Below are 20,352 nucleotides of genomic sequence, written 5' to 3'. Positions count from 1 at the left end.
AAATAAGTTTTCGTTAAAAGATTTAATTTTTATGAAAAATGGCGTAGGTATTGTGTTTACACCTACAAATTCAATAGTTTTTATTTATTTAAAGAAAGAAAGAAAGAAAGAAAATACATTTATTCACAACACAAGACAACAATATTATTAGGTACAAAAAAAAACAACAGAAAGGTATGTGTCATTGCGGTTGTGAATCGGATACTGGCTCAGCATAATGCTGAAGCGTTAAAAACACCCCAGCGCTGATTACTTACTTATCGTGTACAAAAAGCCAGAGAAAACAGTTTCTTTTGACTTTTAGTCGGGGGATTTTCAGAAAAATTACAATAAATGTTTTTTCTATTAAGAACCATCCGCCGAACCGAAGAGGAGATGGAGGGACGACTTAGATGGGGATGGCGTGAGCTCGCCTTTGATAGGCAGGAGTGGAGCAAGAGAGGAGAGGCCTTTGCCCAGCAGTGGGACACAAAAATAGGCTAATAACTTAAAAAAAAGAACCATCGTGAGTTTGTCAAAATTTTTAATTTTGCTTTTTATTAACACAGTAGATTCGTAATGGAGACAATGGAAATTGCCAGGGATCGCCAATGCGGATCGGTCTTAAATATACCCAGCAGCACACAATTTGGCCCACCCTCCATACAAAATTACCTATTATGAGGGCATTTGAGGGCCAGATTTTTTGCCGCTCAGTATATTTCCAAATATCCCTGTCCGTTATACAGGGTGGCCCATTTATATCGGTCAGTATGGAAAAGTCTGAAACTATACTACATACGAAAATTTCTTCTTAGGAACCATGACATCGATTTTAATAACAAGAAAAACTGCATTCATGCATTTAAAAAAACCTATACTCAGCTCGGGAATCGAACCCGGTTGTTTTGACAAAAAAAACTTCGAACACATACTAAAATAAATTAAAGTATGTGAAAAACAATGCATTTTATTCATTTTAGACATAATGTTTCATGGACACATTTACTTCTTAAGACGTACACAATCGATATCTAAATAGAAATAGTGTAAGTTTTTTTTTTTTCAAAACAACCGGGTTCGATTCCCGAGCTAAGTACAGTTTTTTTTAAATGCATGAATGCAGTTTTTCTTGTTATTAAAATCGATGTCATGGTTCCTAAGAAGAAATTTTCGTATGTCGTATAGTTTCAGACTTTCCCATACTGACCGATATAAACGGGCCACCCTGTATACTTAATCATTAATTTTAAGTTTATTTCGCCTTATATATTAATATTAATGTCTCCTTGACAAGAGATTTAAATTTTGTATCTGTGGAAAGTGGAAAGACGCATCGACAATGCCTGGAAGAGCTTCTGGTCCATGAAGAAGCTTCGAAGGGCAACCTTCCACTGTCACTTAAGCGGAAACTCGTCGACTCTTGTATACTGCCCATCTTAACCTACGGTGCCCAAACAAGGTCCTTAAGAATGGTCAGAAGTCCAAGATGAAGGTTTGCCAGAGGGCTATGGAGCGCAGCATTTTGGATATCAAAAGGACAGATCGGATCCGGAACACCACACTGCCCTCGAAAACGTGCAGAGCAGATGTCGGCAGAGAAACCGGCTGGCTGAAGTGGGACTGGGCTGGACATGTCTACCGCATGCACCCGGACAGTTGGGCACAGGTTAAACAGCGCGGTAGACCGAGACGGAGGTGGCGGGACGACTTGGACGCATTCAGAAACGACGGCAAGACTTAGCTGCGGCTGAGGAAGTTGGAAATCTGAGGGAGAGGCCTATGCCCAGCATTGGGACATAGAAAATGGCTAAAAAAAACTGTTGTATTGTTTTTACCAATCTAACCTAACGCTATGCAGTGCCTTGCTTAGACACTGAAAGGAATCTACGTTTATAGTCATCTTCGGGTTCAGTAAATGAAATAAGTAATGAAATGAAATAGATTTATTTGCGTAACGTTATGTCATAATATACGATGATCAATTTAAATTTGAAATAAGTATCAATAATGTCAATTACCATATAAAAGTAGGCATGCAAAAATGTTTTTACTCTAAATAAAGCTACAACTTGAATAAAGTTAATATTTCGATGTCGTTAACAATTCAAGTAACAACTCTAAAAAGACATTAAAAGATAATAAATAAATAAATATCATGGGGCGCTTGACAGTTGACACCAATTGACCTAGTCCCAAACTAAGCAAAGCTTATACTATGGGTACTAGGCAACGGATAAACATGCTTATATAGATAAATACGTACTTAAATACATATTAAACATCCAAGACCCGAGAACAAACATTCGTATTATTCATACAAATATCTGCCCCGGCCGGGAATCGAGCCCGGGACCTCAAGCTTCGTAGTCAGGTTCGCTAACCACTTGGCCATCTGGTCGTCTAAGCGTAAGTATAAAAATTGTTTGAATGCTATAATTTAAGAAATCAATAGAACAGTTTGTATATTTTGATCCCATGCTTAACATCTATTCCATTTTATCATTGGTTTTGCCGTCCTTCCATTTTCGCTGGCACTCAGGAACCGCCTCTTCCGGCACATCATACTTCTCGAACGGATAATTGGTGTAGTTCTGCCAGAAGGTCGGTCTGCTAGATCTGTAGTTCACGTCGAATTTAGCGAGGGCGGAACAATCCGAGGGTGTCAGTTCGAAGTCGAAGATTAAAGCATTCTCCAGGACTCTGCTGGGAGTCACGGTCTTCGGAATGGTGATGATGCCACGTTGGTACTGGAAATAATACATTGTTGTAGAGGCTGGAAGGTAAGCAACAGATGAACGAGTTAGTTCGAAGGCCGACCCGAAGGAGGAGGAAGGAGGCCTTCGATAAAACAAGTTCATCTATTGCACTTTTGGCCGAGACTAACATTGTGCTTTCACGACTACTGCGAGGAAATAAAAAAACATTTATCACAAAACAAACAATAACAATCGAATGACTGCGTTGCTCCCGACAATTTTTGTGGCATTGGCCAAAACCACATATTTAAAAAATGAAAACTGTATGAAGTAGCCCGCTGCTGTGAGCAGTGCAGTGCGCGGCTGGCTTAAAAAGTTAATGCGTTTTTTCATGCATAAAGAAATTAAAGTTTTTGTGCATATTATGCGTTTAAGAAAAAAAAACTTATAAAATCATTATCATAAACGACACATTATCATTGGTCAATTTAATTTCACATGCAGGAGATGATTAGTTTTGATTGTGGTCGTTTCAGCAGGCCAAGAAAATTATCCAATAAATCCATAATATGGATACGACCTGTTACCGTAACCTGCTACATTGTTGTCATGTTTGCGAGCCGTAAATGAGTAGAGCTGTCAAATTTAAACAAATTTAAGCAGTTTTGTGTACTGGATTTAGGTTATCTACGGCCGCATTTTCGAGCACTGTCGTGAAAAGTTTTTTTTATATTTTTATAATAATTAAGATTAAGCCTGATGGAACGATGTGTACTAAGAAGGAGCACGATTGGCTAACAATTGCCCATTCATTCATCTTAAAATTGAAGACGGCCAGATTGTAGCGATCAGGGAACTCATACTCGGTACGGCCACATAAAAAGAAGAGATGAGAGCTACTCCGTTAAGATAGCGCTAAACATCCCTACTAAACCCCGTGGTAAAGGAAGACCGCCGTCTACATGGTGGACTAATGTTGAGAGGGACCTGAAAGCCCTGAATATCTCACCAACGACAACCCAGGACAGAGCGTCCTGGCGCCGACGTACAAGGAGGCCCGACCCCAGTTGAAATGGGAGGGGGGCAAGAAGAAGAAGAAGGGAACTCATACTCTGGTTACTGATTTTCAAAAGTTTAAAGGTTAACTGGAAGAGATCCCTTTAAGGGAGAAGTTCGCTTTGTATATCTTATTCTCTTGTTGTCTATTCATTTCATACGTTTTATGTACAATAAAGAGTTATAGGTACAATAAGACAGTGGTCTATCAATTTTTAAACAAGTTCCTATCAAATTAATATGTCGCTAAAGTCGAACTTTCAAGTTGACAGATACGTCTATTGGCATTATTGTTTTATGACATGCAAACGATTATCAACTTTAGGGTGGTAGACCACATATTTGGCTGTTGGTACATCATCATCATATCAGCCGTAGGACCAGTTCCTTCGGTTGGAAGCGGTCTGTGTCCACCGTGAACCGCTTTAACCAGATCATCCGACCAGGTAGACGTTCCACGCTATGCTTGCCAATCCGTGGTCTCCATTCACGTTTCCAGCCCCAACAGCCATCTGTTCTCCCATTGCCACTTCAACAGTAAAGAATATCTTAAATGTCTTAACTAATCTGTCAGCCTTACCAAGTATCTGAGGGTGACTTGCATGACAGTCTTCCCATACTTCTTAGCGATGGCCACCAGTGTTGGGTCATCAACCCTGGGTGCGGGGGCGTCCGGTAGGGCCCGGCTGGCGATCATGGCCCCGAAAGGGGCCCAGGCTGTGACTTTAATGTTTTGGGTCTTGCAGTACTCCACTAGCTCTTTTTGGCCATGGGCTAGGTTCAGCTGTGGATAAAGAGACACTGCTTAGACTGAAAATCAGGGTATGATTACTTATTCTGTGGTATGAGCATGAGTTGAGCACGAGCATGATGAACCCATGCTCACCCGCGACCTTATGATAGCTAAGTTTATGCAAGATATGCTCTGGTTGAGTTCGTAACGCGTCAGTATAGTGTGGTGATAGATGGGTTTGTGTGATTTGTGTGTCAGCTATCATAAGGTCGCTGGTGAGCAAAGAAATTCTTTTAGTTCATTGATATGGACCTCGGCAAAGTAACGCCTGATTCAATAAATTTTTCTCGAGTTGATGACAAATGGGTAAAAGGCAAATACAAGTATGAGACCAAGAATGAAAATGAGCATAAAATGGAAAATGACAATGAGAATAGTAAAGGAAATAGAAATAGGAACGGGAATGGGAATTGGAATGAAAGTGGGAATGGAAATTGAAATGGACATGGGAATGAGAATGGGACTGGGAATGGGAACAGGAACGGGAACGAGAATGGAAACGAGCATCAACTTTGTTTACCTCAACCTGGTTGACGGCAGGTTTGACCTTGCAGTTGGCGACCAGCCTCTTCAGCTGCTCCACGTTGAAGTTGGAGACCCCGATGGACCGCACGAGCCCTTTGCTCAGGACGGACTCGAACCCGCGCCACGTTTCAAGGTAGTCAATCTTCTCGTCCACACCTTCTACCTGGGATCATACGTAAATTACAATCTATGGTTGGAAAATGTAGAATAAGGTCCTTTCGTCTTCCAACAGACTTCGAAGGAAGATCACAGTTCAGTCATCTTTATTTTGTATGTTGGAAATTGAATCGAATAGGTAGGTACCATTTATATTTAAAACATGACATGTGTCACTTCTTAAAAGAGGAAAAGCTTCTAGATAACGTAATATTTTTATATCCTATAAACTATGTAGAGAAAGGTCCAAAATCGATCAAAAAAAGATTTTTCACTTTTCATGCTCGTAAAGTTAGAGTTTATGCTGGATCTGGGCTACATAAAATGACTTTTTATGCTCTAGTGCATAAAGTAAAGTTTTCGTCTAAGACCAAGGCATTCAGGTGTAAACAGCCACAAACAAAATAGTTTCTACATATATTTTTTAATAATTTTAGTTATTATAAAACTAAAAATCAATCGAATCAATCAAAATACATCAATAAAGCTGAAAATTCATAATTATATTAATAATGCGTGTACATAGTAGGTGAACAATTGTTTCCACTATCGCTATTTCATTTCCTCGCCATCGAAGTGAAAAGCAGAGTGTAAAACTCGAGCATTAAACCCATTTTCCCCTCGACGTGTTTATCTACATGAACGACATGACGTCGTGGGTAAAATGGCTCGTTTTATGCTCTTGTTGTACAGTCTAAGGTAACGGCGCCTATTACCGGGGGTATCGAAATCGACGGCCATCACCGCGGCAATTTAAAATACGCATTTTATAATCAAACCGATAGATTTCTTAACAAAAAATATTTTACACGATAAAAGCTTATTTAGTCGACTCACAGATCTATGAGCGCTAGTGTATATGAATGAATCAAAGATCTCGCAATTCGTGATTTTCCGAAAGGCACCGACGGAAGAGGATTTACCATACTAACGCGTGACACCACATACAAGCAGACTCGAATCTTATTTAGTGTTTTAAGATTAAGATTGATTTTTGCCAACATGAACAATACAGGATAGGCACACAGAATACAAATAAACAATAAACTAATAAAAAATGCGTTTGCCAGTCCCTTGCACTGTGTGGCAAAAGGAACAGGCTCAGCTTATGCTGCGCTTGCTCAGAAGCTGCCAGCGCTGGTTTTACAAAATAGTTATGGCAATTGAATTAATGTTATGGTTTTTAAATGGCTTTTTATAGCTTTTTGTACGAGTTCTGAATACTTCTTGTATATTTTTTGGCCCGGAAATACGATTAAAATGGAAAATAAAATACAGCGGCGATAGGCGCCATTTTTAACTGTTGATTGTAATACCGTGGCATACCACGGTAATAGTTAAAGTGGTGATTTTGGTTCTTCATGCTTTATTTTTGGTATAAATTATCGTTTATATAATTTGTTACAGTTATTCCAATCTTGATCTATTCACGCTTTTAAAAAACTATTTCCGTTCCGAAGAATTCGTTTATCCCCATCCCGCGGGGACTATGCTGATTTCCCGCAAATTAGCCTAAGTCAATTTAGTATACTTAATTACCTCGTAATAATATTATTTTTATCTACCTAAGCATCGTCGGTATCGGGGGACCGCTAAGGTTAACAGGAAACTAAAGTAGGTGCATATGTTGTATTTTTTAAAGTATTAACCTTAGCTCTGGGTAACCTTGGCTAATCTGGTTTTCTAGCGATGGTTCTTAGACATGTTTCATCAAAATCGGATCAGCCGTTTTTGAGATATTGAACCTTGAAGTGACAAAGTCGGGGGTTTTCCAACTTTTAGTTGGTTTGGTTATTTTCCAACTTACGCTGATGGCCATGGGCCAGTGTATCAACACCAGGTCCAAGTAGTCCAGCCCCAGGCGGCGCAAGGACCCTCGGACCGCCACCTCCACATCAGCCTTCCGGTGGAAATGCTGCCACACCTGAAGACAGAGAAGACAGATAATTTATTGAATCAGGCGTTAATTTGCGGAGGTCCATATCATTGAACTAAAATGATTACGTGGACTGCTTCAACTTTGCCCCCTGGCCCCAACATTGCCTGATTCAATTTAGAGTCGATAACTAGCACCCTTCTAGGTTTTTAAACTTTTATCCCCCCGTAATAATAATTCCCGTGTAGATAAAAGTTTAAAACCTATAAGTGCTAAGTTATCGACTCTAAATCGAATCAGGCAATGTTGGTGCCAAAAGGCAAAGTTAAAGCAATTTACGGTACCTTGCTCACCAGCGACCTTATGATAGCTAAGTTTATGCAAGATATGCGTGTTCATGCAGTTCCTCCACCTCCACACTGTAAGGACACACAAATCACACGAACCCATCTATCACCACCACCACAATACACTGACGCGTTTCGAACTCAACCAGAGCTCATCTTCAGAGCAACACAACCGTACACCATACTACCAGATGTTAGACCCTGATGTGTGTAGATGTGTTGAATGTAACAAATCTGGCAGCTGGCAGCTGACGTTTGTTTACATTTAGTTAAATACCTATCCAAACCAAGTATAGACATAACAAACAACTTTTCGTGTAAATCTAATATTTTAAAAAACCATTTCAACTTTGGGAATTGGGGCGCAGGATGAGGGACAGAGGAGGTGACCCCCGTTCCGGGTCGTACTTGGTCCAGCGGGTCTCGTTGGCCATACAACGGGGCAATGCCGCTGGGGTAATGGGTACGTTTGGGCCAAGTGCGATGCGGACGGGTATGGAGTAGTTTTTGTTTTACTTTATTATATAATTTATTCTCAATTTTTTTTCCTTTTCGAGGTTTTTGTCATTTTTTTATTTTTTTTTTATTGTTTAACTGTTTTTAATAAATTATTATTGTATTAGTTACTTATTAGTTTGTGACAATAAAGATTAATTACTTTTTCAACTTCAATAGCAGTAGATATGCCCGCCCAGAGTTCACTTGTTGTTCCAATAATAATGCTATTAAGATAAACATTTCGGTACTGATGAAGTGGCAGAGAAGGAATATTATTCTACATAAATTAAGTAAATTTAATTTACGGTCTACATATAAACGCCGAATTAAGGTCTCAACTTTTTTTTTAACTACAGCCTGTTCATTATAGGAATGGACAGAAGGAAAATAGGTTCTTTATAATGCACGCTTTAGAAAGTAATTTAATAAATTGCAATTTTTTAGTATACGGTCTAAACTTAATTCTAATTAAAATATCGAAGACGTCAGTCAGTATTGGTTTCAATTATTCATCAAACTGTTGCCCGCGATTCCATTAATGTAGAATCCGTTTATTGCTATACCGGGGGAACTATGCAATTTTCCGGGATAAAAACTATTCTATGTCCTTCTCCGGGACTTGTACTATCTGTGTACCAAATTTCACATAAATACGTGAAGTGGTAGTTAACTAACAAACATACAGACTTACAATCTTTCGCAATTATAATGAATATAACTGAGATTAACTTTGCTATTTTTCATATAATAATTTAAATACAATAAAAAACTTTTCCTATTTTGTTAAAAACAGAAACGTCTTCCTATAAAATACCTAAAGAGGCAGAGGTAAAGAACATTCTGTAAGAAACGAAACGTTGATAATATTGCTGAATATTCTGTACATTATTTAAAGCTATTAATCGCCAGTTTGAATCAAAATGTGATGACCTTTAATCATATACGATTAGTTAACTTATCACAACTACAGCACTGCACCAAATTTGATGAAATTTGGAATTGGAAAAAGCTTGCGCTTTATTGCAGAAACTACGAGTAGAATATTTTTAAACAGGGAATGAGAGCGGATGAGTCCACGAAACACAGTTATTAAATTATCTATAAATATAAATCGAATTAATATTATGTAGAAAATTAAGTATAAATATTGTGTTACTTGGTAAGTACATTACGTATTAATCTACTTACAAAGTAAACAAAATTATGACTTCATCTTATCACTTACTTCTTTTATTCATCATCATCATTATTATTACAACTTCACAAAAAATGTTTAGAACCTCTTCTTCTGTGACCTTCTAGAGTCCAATGTTATCCCGAATGGACTATAGCTTATAATCTGTCCCACAGCTGGGCAAAAGCCTCCTCTTTCTTATTCCACTCGTCTCTACTCTTGGCCAGCTCTTGCCAATCTGGCTGGAATCCGTTCAAATCGTCGTCGACAATTTAGCATAAGTAAATTAAAATTAGGATAATATGTATGACACTGAACTGAAGTAGATTTTTTTCGCATCAAGTTATTTATTTGTAAGGAACCGATGTGGAGCGTGGGGGTGTATCGAGTAAAGGGGATTGCTCGGAAATACGGTATTTGACTATTTTGTATCATCATCATCATCAACAGCCCGAAGACGTCCACTGCTGGACAAAGGCCTCCCCCTTAGAACGCCACAATGAACGACAACTTGCCACTTGCATCCACCGGTTTCCCGCTACTCTCACGATGTCGTCAGTCCACCTGGTGGGAGGCCTGCCAACGCTTCGCTATTTTGTATATGTTTTATAAATTAAAACTACACAATGCCTGTTATCGAATAGAAAAACATTTTTTAAGCTACCTTTACAAATAACAACGTTATAAAGGTTTGAAATTCAAGATTAGGCATAGAAAGACATACTGGCATGTAACATCACACGCCAATACCGCCATAATTGCTGCATAGAGAAAAGCGTTTGAGAAAGACAGGTATATAGATTTAAAAAAAAAACACTATAAATCCAATTTTCAACCGATTCAAATTTTCTCTTCGCTCAACACTATCTGTTTATCTAAATTTTCATAATAATATTAAGATATGGCAAAATCAGGAGTTGTCAAATACCGTATTTCCCTTACTTGATACTCCAAGATACGGTCTAAAAGTAAATAAAATACAAAACGGTGACATGTATTGATGCCAATTTACTATTTTTTAAATTCATAAAAAAACTAGCATTCATTAATCGAGATCTTAGAACCCAATGGAGGGGTGTGACAATACAATACAATACAATACCAAGACTCTTTATTGTACACCAGACATAGTAAGCGATACAGAAAACAGATACACATATAAAAAAACATTACAAGGTGAGCAATAGGCGGCCTTATCGCTTAAGAGCGATCTCTTCCAGGCAACCTTTTTACAGAAAGAAGGAATGACAACGACATTCATGAAAGTTTAGTTTTAAGCAACTCCCTAGTTAACATTAAACACGTCAATATCTTGCAAGTATAGGAAAACTGTTCCGCCTATAGTGAGCAACTAAGGGATAATTAATGCTGCCAATTAACAATTTTTAACATATATACGTATCTGCAAATTTCACGGCGGTTCTTACGGAAAATGATACCATCAAATTCCAAAACTCATTAAGTATACCTAACGAGAATCGTCCAAAAATTGCTTACCTTGGTGGTGATAAACATCTCCTCCCTGGTAACCACCCCCTCCTTGATCTTTCTGTTGACCACCTCCCCTATGTCGGGCTCCACCCGATATAAGTGGGCAGTGTCTATGTGCCGGTAACCCACGTCGATACAGTACGACAAAGTCTTCAGCATTTTGTCCCAGTCAGAATAGTCGAATTCATTCTGTAAACAACAGTAAGACGTGTTAATAATCCCGTAACACTATCGAAAATACAAACTGAGACATGGATGCACAGAAAAACCAGAAAAAGAGACCAGCGCTGCCGTCCGTGCTGCGTGCTATAACCCCTACACCACCGCTGGACAAAAAACAAAAAAAAAGTAACAAATTTGGAGTTGAAATAAAAAATACAAAAAAAAGACTCCAAATAACCAATCATAATCCCATAACACTAAACCGTATCGTGTCACGACCGTAATAGGAACGTGTCAGAAACGGAATGTCAAGTGACGGCGACGGTTGGCTACGAAAATAGAGATGGGTAAATGCGGATCTGAAGATTCAAAAGAGTCAGCTCTTTAAGCGGATCCCAATCCCTTATTGACCCCTTCAAATTTTTCAAATTCAAATTCAAAAATTCAAAATACTATTTTGTCGGCATTGTTTACATATATATTCGTGCAAAATTACAGCTTTCTAGCATTGATAGTTCCTGAGACGGACAGACAGTCAGACAGACAGACATGGCGAAACTATATAGAAGATGGATGTACGACCTTCTTCTGTGAAATACTAACTAAGTAGGTAATCTACCTTATATTTTTTATTATTATTATTAATTTTTGTGTATTCTTTTTATAAATTGTATCTGAATTTCACAGTGCTTTGGTTTAACTGTTATGCTGTGAAATGTAATAAATAAATAAATAAAAATAAGGGTTCCGTTTTTGCCATTTTGGCTCCGGAACCCTAAAAAAGTCGTAAAACTGACTTTTTTGGGACATTTTTTGGGGACGTATCTGAATATCGAAAATTAATATACCTTTTTAATGTTACAAAGTCGTCGGTCAAAATATCGAAAGTAGGTTAGGTTAGGTTCGATATTTTAACCATAGATATTTAAATTTTCGATATTCAGATACGTGCCCATTTTGTTAAACTATCGGAATCGATTGTTCTCTTGACCATTTTTTTCCATAATTGACAATAAAAGAAAGGGTAGGTACCTACACTTTTTTTTTAAAACGCCCAAAATACGAATTACTCACGCCTTGAATCGTGTTTAGCTCCACATGTTTCGGGCTAATTCTTAGCGTAGCCCTTCTCGGAGCAACGCGACTCGGCTGCTGCAAATCGCGCACTAACCCGAAACATGTCGAGCTAAACTCGATTTAAGACGTGAGTTATCCGGATTAATCTTGCATAAACTTAGCTACCATAAGGTCGCGGGTGAGGAAAGAAATTCTTTTAGTTCACTGATATGGACCTCCGCAAAGTAACGCCTGAATCAATAAATGACTTATGATTGAAATACAAATAATTTTCGAGATTGCAAATAGACGTGATTGTTGATTAGTTAAAATTCAGAATGAAAGCAGGGTTTGGTTTTCTCGCGTGATGCAATGTCAGATCTGATGTCAGTCAAATGACGTGCAGAACAGCTTTTAAGCCCCGCCAACTAGGGCACGGAAGGCCCTTTTTATAACGCAGTGACAATACGGTATTTGACTATTATGTATATGTTTTATAAATTAAAACTACACAATGCCTGTTATCGAATAGGTAGATAAACAATTTGTAAGCTACCTTTACAAATAACAAAGTTATAAAGGTTTGAAATTCAAGATTAGACGGAGAAAGACATACTGGCATGTGACGTCACACGCCAGTACCGCCATACTTGCTGCATAGAGAAAATCGTTTGAAAAAGAGACAGGTATATAGATTTTTCAAAAAATCACTATAAATCCAATTTTCAACCGATTCAAATTTTCTCTTCGCTAAAAACTATCTGTTTATCAATATTTTCATAATAATATTAAGATATGGCAAAATCAGGTGTTGTCAAATACCGTATTCCTGATTTTTAAACGACCAGATGGCCAAGTGGTTAGAGAAGCTGACTACGAAGCTTGAGGTCCCGGGTTCGATTCACGTGTCGGGGCAGATATTTGTATGAAAAATACGAATGTTTGTTCTCGGGTCTTGGGTGTTTAATATGTATTTAAGTATGTATCTATATCTATATAATTATATTTATCCGTTGCGTACCCATAACACAAGCTTTGCTAAGCTTACTTTGGGACTAGGTCAATTGGTGTGAATTGTCCCGTGATATTTATTTATTTATTTATTCGTAGTTTTCAGGAGAGGTGCACAGATATTAGCGACGTTACCTTATCGTTGAATCCGAGAAAGGTGCCGTAGCCCAGCACTGGGATCTGGTAGCCGCTGTTCAGCTTAAACGTTGGTATGTTGACCTGCAATACGAAAGTAAGTATAATAAGTATGATAAATAACCCAACCATAAAAAAAAACATTTTTAATACAAGCTTTTTTGCTGACTTTACTTTTTGTTGACTGTACTTGCATTGTCATCCAAACTACATTTGCATACCAAATTTCAAGTCGATTCTATTAACCGTTGAAGAGTTCCGTCCTGCGGAGACGATCCTGGCTAGACTACCAGGATGTCACTACTAGATTATAGTATTGTCACGTGATTTACATAAGTATGCTAAATTTCAAGTCAATCTGACTACCGGAAGTTGGTCGAATTTAACTACAAGATTTGACTACAGACAGACAGAAACGGGACAGGTGAAACTAAATAAAAGCTTGTAAAAACAGTCACAATCCCAGCCTTCATACACACCCGCACTGAATTGCTTCGCAGGTTTGTGCAGCTTTCCTCATGTGTTCCTACATCGTAAAGCTTATGGTAAATGGCAAATGTATTTTCGCATGAATTTGGAAAAACTCAGAGGTGTGAGCCGGGGTTTGAACCCACGATCCTCTGCTTGAAAAGCATCCACCGATATTTGATAACTCACTAGATACCTAATACACCTACTATGACGAAGGTCTGGCTCAACTGGGATCAGATATAGCTCTAGGGAAGCAAGGATGAAAATCCCTAAGTATTAAACCTTTTTTTCCTAATTATTTTGTATTGTTATTTTCTTTTGTGTTTATTATATGTGATTATTTTCATGTTTTTAAATTTAAAGCGCATTGGTATAAACAGTAATGATGTAATTTTCATTGTTTTATAAGTAAATAAATAATGCAATTATTATATAATATATTATTCTAAATAGAATACTGATATTTTGATTGTGACTTTGAATTAGTAGGTACCTAGTTATTTCATATGAATTCTTAATAATTAGTAGAAATATTGGGAATTAAGCGTTAAAAAGGCGTATATAAAGCATTAATTATTTAAAGTCAAAATACCACGCACAGGACTTATCACGCTAACACACACGAGTAATATTTACCTCGACGTTTCGGCAACATTACATTAGACGCCACTGTAATGTTGCCGAAACGTCGAGGTAAATATTACTCGTGTGTGTTAGCGTGATAAGTCCTGTGCGTGGTATTTTGACTATGAGTGAAAATCACGAATGTTTTAAGACATTAATTATTTATTTATATAGCTACATTCATTATATTATTATTTATATATATATTAGTTATATTACAACACAATATAATACAAATACTCTTTATTGTACACCAGAAATAGTAAGCTATACAGAAAAACAGGTACACAGAGAAAATTACAAGGTAAGCAATAGACGGCGGTATTACTATTATTATTAATATTTATTTATATGAATAATATTTAATCTCAACTTGCCTTGGACATGGTGTGCGTCTCTCCGGTGATGCAGACACTAACTGAATAATTATAATCAAGACTTTGTTTTTAATGAAGCGGCAATGTTTAGCAACGATAACCCCGTCTCTTATAAGTTAGTCAAACTTACGTGTTAGTTGTTTACCTGGTCTAAGAGCCGGTGAACATCGACCTTTACCCATCTGATAACCAGATGAGACATATTTTTTAGGGTTAAGAGCCAATTTTCATTCAAATCACGCGTCCCCCCTCTAAAAAAGTTAAAACGTTGGTTTGAATATTTTGAAAAAAATCATGATGGTAGTAAGTATACTTATCAAACTTACAAGGAAAACTATAACGGCGAAGTTTGCTTGAGAATTGTTAGTAGTTTAAGAGTACCTAAATAGCAGCCTGAGGTATAAAATATACCTAAACTTAGATTCCGAACAAAACACAAAATTCATAGAAAAATATTACTTCATTTTATCGTACCTAATGGCTACGGAACCCTATCTTGGGAGTAACCGATGCGCTCTTGGCCGGTTTTTTATTAAATGTGTTTATTGACAAACACGTCTATGATAGTTTCTTATCGAAAAGTATTCATGGCTATTTTTAATTCAATTAGTTTTAGTATTTTTTTTTTATTCCTAATGCCTTGGTAGGTTTTACTTATTTTTGTCCATAGCTACCTGGCAAGCGGATATGAACAGGTGAGTCAATAAAGGTAGGTGGTAGGACCTTGTGCAAAGTCCGCCCGGATTGCTACCACCATCTTGCTCGCTAATCCTGCCGTGAAGCAGCAGTGCTTGCACTGTTGTGTTTCGGCGTGGAGAGTAAGACAGCCGGTGAAATTACTGGCACTTGAGGTATCCCATCTCGGGCCTCTAGGTTGGCAACTCTGGGTTGTTTATGGGCGGTGGTGATCTCTTATCATCAGGAGACCCATTTGCTCGTTTGCCATCCAGTCGAATAAAAAAAAAGGTAACTATACCGATCTGATAACCAGTCAAAATTTGTATCACGCATGAGAAAGATAATTTAATTACAAAATTAATCATAATTAAGCTTGCCTGCAAAGAACCTCTCATGATTAGTTATTGTCAGACTTTAAAGTTTTAGAATTGGAGCAACACCTGCCATTTTTTTTTATCCACAATTACAACGAGTAAACGCAGCCAGCCTTATGGGCACCCTGCCCAATAGCAGCGACTTGGGTGATATTTGTAAATATAAATTTTTAGGATTAGATTAAGTTAGTTTTAGTTCTATTTTTATTTATTTTTGTTAATTATTGTATATCATCATCATCCCAGCCTATATACGTCCCACTGCAGGGCACAGGCCTCCCCTCATAATGAGAGGGCTTGGGCAGTAGTTCCCACGCGGGCCCAGTGCGGATTGGGAACTTCACACACACCATTCAATTGCTTCGCAGGTTGTGCAGGTTTCCTCACGATGTTTTCCTTCACCGTACCTAAAGCTCGTGGTAAATTTCAAATGTAATTCGGCACATGAATTTCGAAAACTCAGAGGTGCGAGCCGGGGTTTGAACCCACGATCCTCTGCTTGAGAGGCCATAGGTCAAACCACTCTGCCACCACGGCTTCTTTATTATTGTATACATATATTACGTGTTATTTATTAAAGCAATCCTGCCAATTCAATAGTTTATCTTATTAATATTCGCTTACAAAAAAAAATACAAATATACTTATACTTACTTCGCCAAACTGCAGAACAGTTGGCAAATACAATAGTTAAGTAAGTAAGTGGCCTATACCAGGAAAAAAAAAAGACACCCCAACGTTTTTTTTACTTAAAACTGTCCTGACCTCTATCTCACCTGATGTAAAGTGCAGATGAGGCCAAAGGTGTATCTCACTGGTTCAGTAACAGCCTAACTCTAGCCTTGAAGAGCCCTAGATTGTATTTATCCGGAAATACAGACGACGGGAGCGGTTTGCTTCATCTTTCATAAAAGATGAAGCAAACCGCTTCGTGTGGGCTAACGGAACGCTAACTACATAAGGGCGAAGACGCTCCTCCCGCCTGGAAGTCCGTTGGCAAAATGGAGACGGAGGAATTAGATCATGTAGTTCTTGCGCACACACCAAAATGTATCCGGTAAAAAATAGACAGACATAAGCAACTCTACGACGGTGTTCGAGGCTCTGCAGCCTGTTCCCGATCAGCGGACTGTCACCAAAGAGTCTTCGGGCCCGGCGCTCCACCGAACGCGGCTAACTCATACTTGGCGGAACCTCCCAAAGGTGACGGTTGCACGTTGTACGTATGTTCTAAAGGCTTCATAGTTTCGGTTGATACTAAATTTATTCGTAACCTTATGAATGCGACAAAACAGGTATTTTAGATTTTTTTATTTAATCGTAGTTTGGCCAGGAAGTGTTTCGCCAATGCATTCGCGATTATATTTTTCTAACATAGTTCATAACTTGTGAGCAAAAATTTGATCAAAAATATCTGAACACGACTCTATTGTTAACGGCGTAGGGACATGTTCAGATATTTTTGATCAAATTTATGCTCACAAGTTTATGAACTCGATTGTACATACGAAATAAACTTGACGTGAAACCAATTTTAAAGATTAAATAGCTCATTAGGTACAAAATGCAAATCTTCTTTAGTTCGAGCACCATTGGAAACAGCAGAATTTGATTCTAACTCAACTCCACTTACTTTATTTAAGTTTTAATTAAAAGCCGGGAATACACATGCCTGTACAACAGATCAGTTGCTTGCATATTAGTTAATGGCATATAGAAATAACCGGCACACAGTGAATACATTTGCAAGTTAAACTTGCGTGCAATTGGCGTCTTTCTTTTCGCTTCTGGCATGCCTGTCGCATGTGTTCACTCATGCTGGTTTCGCAGCTCCCCGCGACCCCTCCCTTATGGCATGCTAGTAGGTAATTCAAATTAATTGCGATCTACTTGCTTGCCAGATACAGGCATGCCAGTTAGTGTATACCTATGTCGGCGGCCGATCGTAAAATCCGCCAGATCACGAAATTCCTAGCCAATATCGAGAAATGAAAGAAAGCCGTGGTGGCCTAGAAGCCGTGGTGGCCTAGTGGTTTGACCTATCGCCTCTCAAACAGGGGGTCATGGGTTCAAACCCCGGCTCGCAACTCTTGAGTTTTTCGAAATTCATGTTCGGAATTACATTTGAAATTTACCACGAGCTTTGCGGAGAAGGAAAACATCGTGAGGAAACCTTCACAAACCTGCGAAGCAATTCAATGGTGCGTGTGAAGTTCCCAATCCGCACTGGGCCCGCGTGGGATCTATGGCCCAAGCCCTCTTGTTCTGAGAGGAGGCTGTGCCCAGCAGTGGGACGTATATAGGCTGGGATGATGATGATGATGATCGAGAAATGGCGCCATTTTATTAATTAGCTAAAGGACATCCGCCATATCGTTCGAAACTTACCGTTCAACGATTTGCCTGGTGACGTTTAGGCAGATCATGAAATTTCTAGGCATATCATGAAACGCCGCCATTTCATGATTTGGCTAGTTTAGGCAGATCATGAAATTCCTAGACATATTCATGAAACGCCGCCATATCGGTTCTGGCACTTCGCCGGCCGATGCCGCGGTACCTACGCTTGCTTCGCTCGTTAGGCTCGTGCGTAGTGGTCACAATTCATACTAACCACTCCTCGCTTCGCGCGTCGTACCTAAATAATTTCTACTTTTGAGCATATCACGATGTGCCCGGTATAAAGCTAGGAATATCGACGAATGCGTTGCTCTAATTGCTCTCCCGTATTGTTTCTCAGGCACATCGTGATATGCCTAGCCAACTTTTAGCCCTATCATGAAATGACGCCATTTCATGATGTGCCTAGGAATTTCGTGATCAGGTGGATTTTACGATCGGCCGCCGACATATACACAATACAATAGCTGGCACGTACAAGGAGCTGTATGCAAGTGTGCCAGCTAAAGGGGTCGTGTTTTTTTTTATGAAAAAAAAACAAGGAGCTGTATGCAAGTGTGCCAGCTAAAGGCGTGTGTATTCCCGGCTAAACAGTGACATCTATTGCTCCATCTAGAAAACAAAATCTAGTTGTACAGTCGGAGTAAGAAAAGGTTCGTCACCCGGCTGCGTTTCCACCGGAACGAGGCTAGGGAAATGAAGCGTTTCTATTGATTCATGAAAAACATATCCTCGCACATCTCTGGTGGGAATGGAGCATAAATTCGACATTTGCTTGCACCAAGGCAATGACCTATCTGTCCTGCCAATGTTAAATTTCAAACGAAATAGAAACATCACATTCCCATTTGCAATAACAGGCTAATCGACTGATAGTAACAGGTCAACAGGTAATGATATAACTATCTAGTCTTGTTTATGTTCAATATTTTGTATTGATTGTGTAGCTACTTGTTTACAGAAATAAAATAAATGAGTCATTACGGAAAATTTTATTTCACATCGAAAATACAAACTGAAACATAGATGCACCGAAAAACCAGAAGAGAGACCAGCGATGGGAACAGAACCCTCATAATGGAATAGAGTCCTCAGCATTCCGTGCTGCGTGCTAAACCGCTACATCACCACTGGACAGGAGTCTACATACAGATTTCTCCCATGTACCACACATTTCCGCCTGCTTTTTTCTTAATCAAATGACATTCGCAATCAAATGACAGATTTCGCATACAAAAACTGTCATTTGAGTGCAATCAAGACCGTCAGAAACGTAGTTAGGCAATACGGCACTTGCAATTAAAAACGTATTAAAAAACGTTCCAATCCCCACAAGATATTATGGTAACATAATAAGACAATAGCAAAAATAAAAGAAAAAAACTTCTACAAAAAAGATTGTGTCTCTTCATTATTAATCGAAACAAAAGCTGCGAGTTATCAAAAGAAGCTTCCATCCAACAGAATGTGATTACAACACAACAAACTGACTTCCACTTTTGATTTTGACTTTGACAATGTACCACAGATAAACTTAATCATTTTTTAGAATCACGCATGACTTTCAAACTTAATATGACGAGAACGTTCCAAAGCTACTTGGAACGTTTTTATAATGCACGCTTAAACAGACACCACTTAAAATTAGTTTCATAATAATGTTCCAACCTACTTGGATCACTTTATGATTTAGCCATAAACATAGTAGATTTCACAGAAACGTTCCTATTAGAACATTTTTGTGAAGTCAGCCCTAAACGGGTGCCTTTGTAAAAAGTTATTTGGAACGTTTTTGTGAAATACTTAATCGTTAAAGGTATTTATCAAAATCGTTCCAAGCTGCTTAGTACATTTTCGTGATGATTGTAATGTAAACAATATCAACAGTACAATAAATTTAACAAAAACGTTTCAAGTGACTTGTTTTGCCCGTGCGACATACAACGTTTTTCATCACATTTGCGAGTATAATTTCATATTTGTAATAGAAAAAATATAATTATTCCAAATATTGGCGATACCTTAGGCTGCGCTCTTGGCAGCGTCGCCCTCCCCCTCCCTCAGCATGCGCCTGAGCCGCGTGTGCATGTGGTCCTGCAGCAGCGCGTGCAGCACCATCAGTACGCGCAATGACTCATTTACCGACCACGGGTTTCATGACAAGCACATTAAGGTCGAGGGTTTTATTTGGGGAGTTGCAATCAAGGTAGCCTTCATGTTTTGACACTGTTTACGAGCAAGTGTGATGAAAAATATAATACGTCCAATTATCGTTGATCATTAAGCTGGCGAAATATCTTCAAATCTTAATATTACGAGAGAGACTTGTTCTGGCTTAGGAGACATGCCTCAGCCTGTCTTTGATGGATATATTTAAATTCCTCGGCGTCATCGAATGAAATACGCTGCCGAGTTTATTGATGTAAAAATTACAACAGAAAGTATTAGCACTCACAAATTAGTATTTGTC

General features: G+C 38.5%; 2 protein-coding genes across 3 annotated transcripts in view; one reads left to right on the top strand and one right to left on the bottom strand.

The window, feature by feature from the left end:
- The window catches only part of LOC141443296 (uncharacterized), a 465,577-nt gene that overhangs the window by 256,779 nt on the left and 188,446 nt on the right, over nucleotides 1–20,352 (top strand). The window contains exon 12 of one of the 2 annotated variants that reach the window (XR_012453008.1): nucleotides 14,337–14,365. The exons of the other annotated variant lie outside the window; for it this stretch is intronic. The gene's annotated coding sequence lies outside the window, so the exon portion shown is untranslated. Of the gene's footprint in view, nucleotides 1–14,336; nucleotides 14,366–20,352 lie in introns of those variants that run through there. 2 annotated transcript variants of the gene reach the window in all.
- On the bottom strand, nucleotides 1,911–14,539 carry LOC141443298 (aldo-keto reductase AKR2E4-like). The gene is made up of 7 exons (XM_074108532.1): nucleotides 14,431–14,539; nucleotides 12,959–13,042; nucleotides 10,601–10,783; nucleotides 7,016–7,132; nucleotides 5,048–5,215; nucleotides 4,315–4,518; nucleotides 1,911–2,729 (listed from the first exon to the last, which is right to left on the bottom strand). Exons 1-7 carry the CDS (start codon nucleotides 14,437–14,439, stop codon nucleotides 2,469–2,471), a joined length of 1,026 nt encoding a protein of 341 aa, XP_073964633.1. The 5' UTR covers nucleotides 14,440–14,539; the 3' UTR covers nucleotides 1,911–2,468.

This window comes from Choristoneura fumiferana, chromosome 27, assembly GCF_025370935.1.
Source record: "Choristoneura fumiferana chromosome 27, NRCan_CFum_1, whole genome shotgun sequence".
In the NCBI taxonomy this organism is placed as follows: domain Eukaryota; kingdom Metazoa; phylum Arthropoda; class Insecta; order Lepidoptera; family Tortricidae; genus Choristoneura; species Choristoneura fumiferana.
This window is presented reverse-complemented; position numbering and strand designations above follow the sequence as displayed.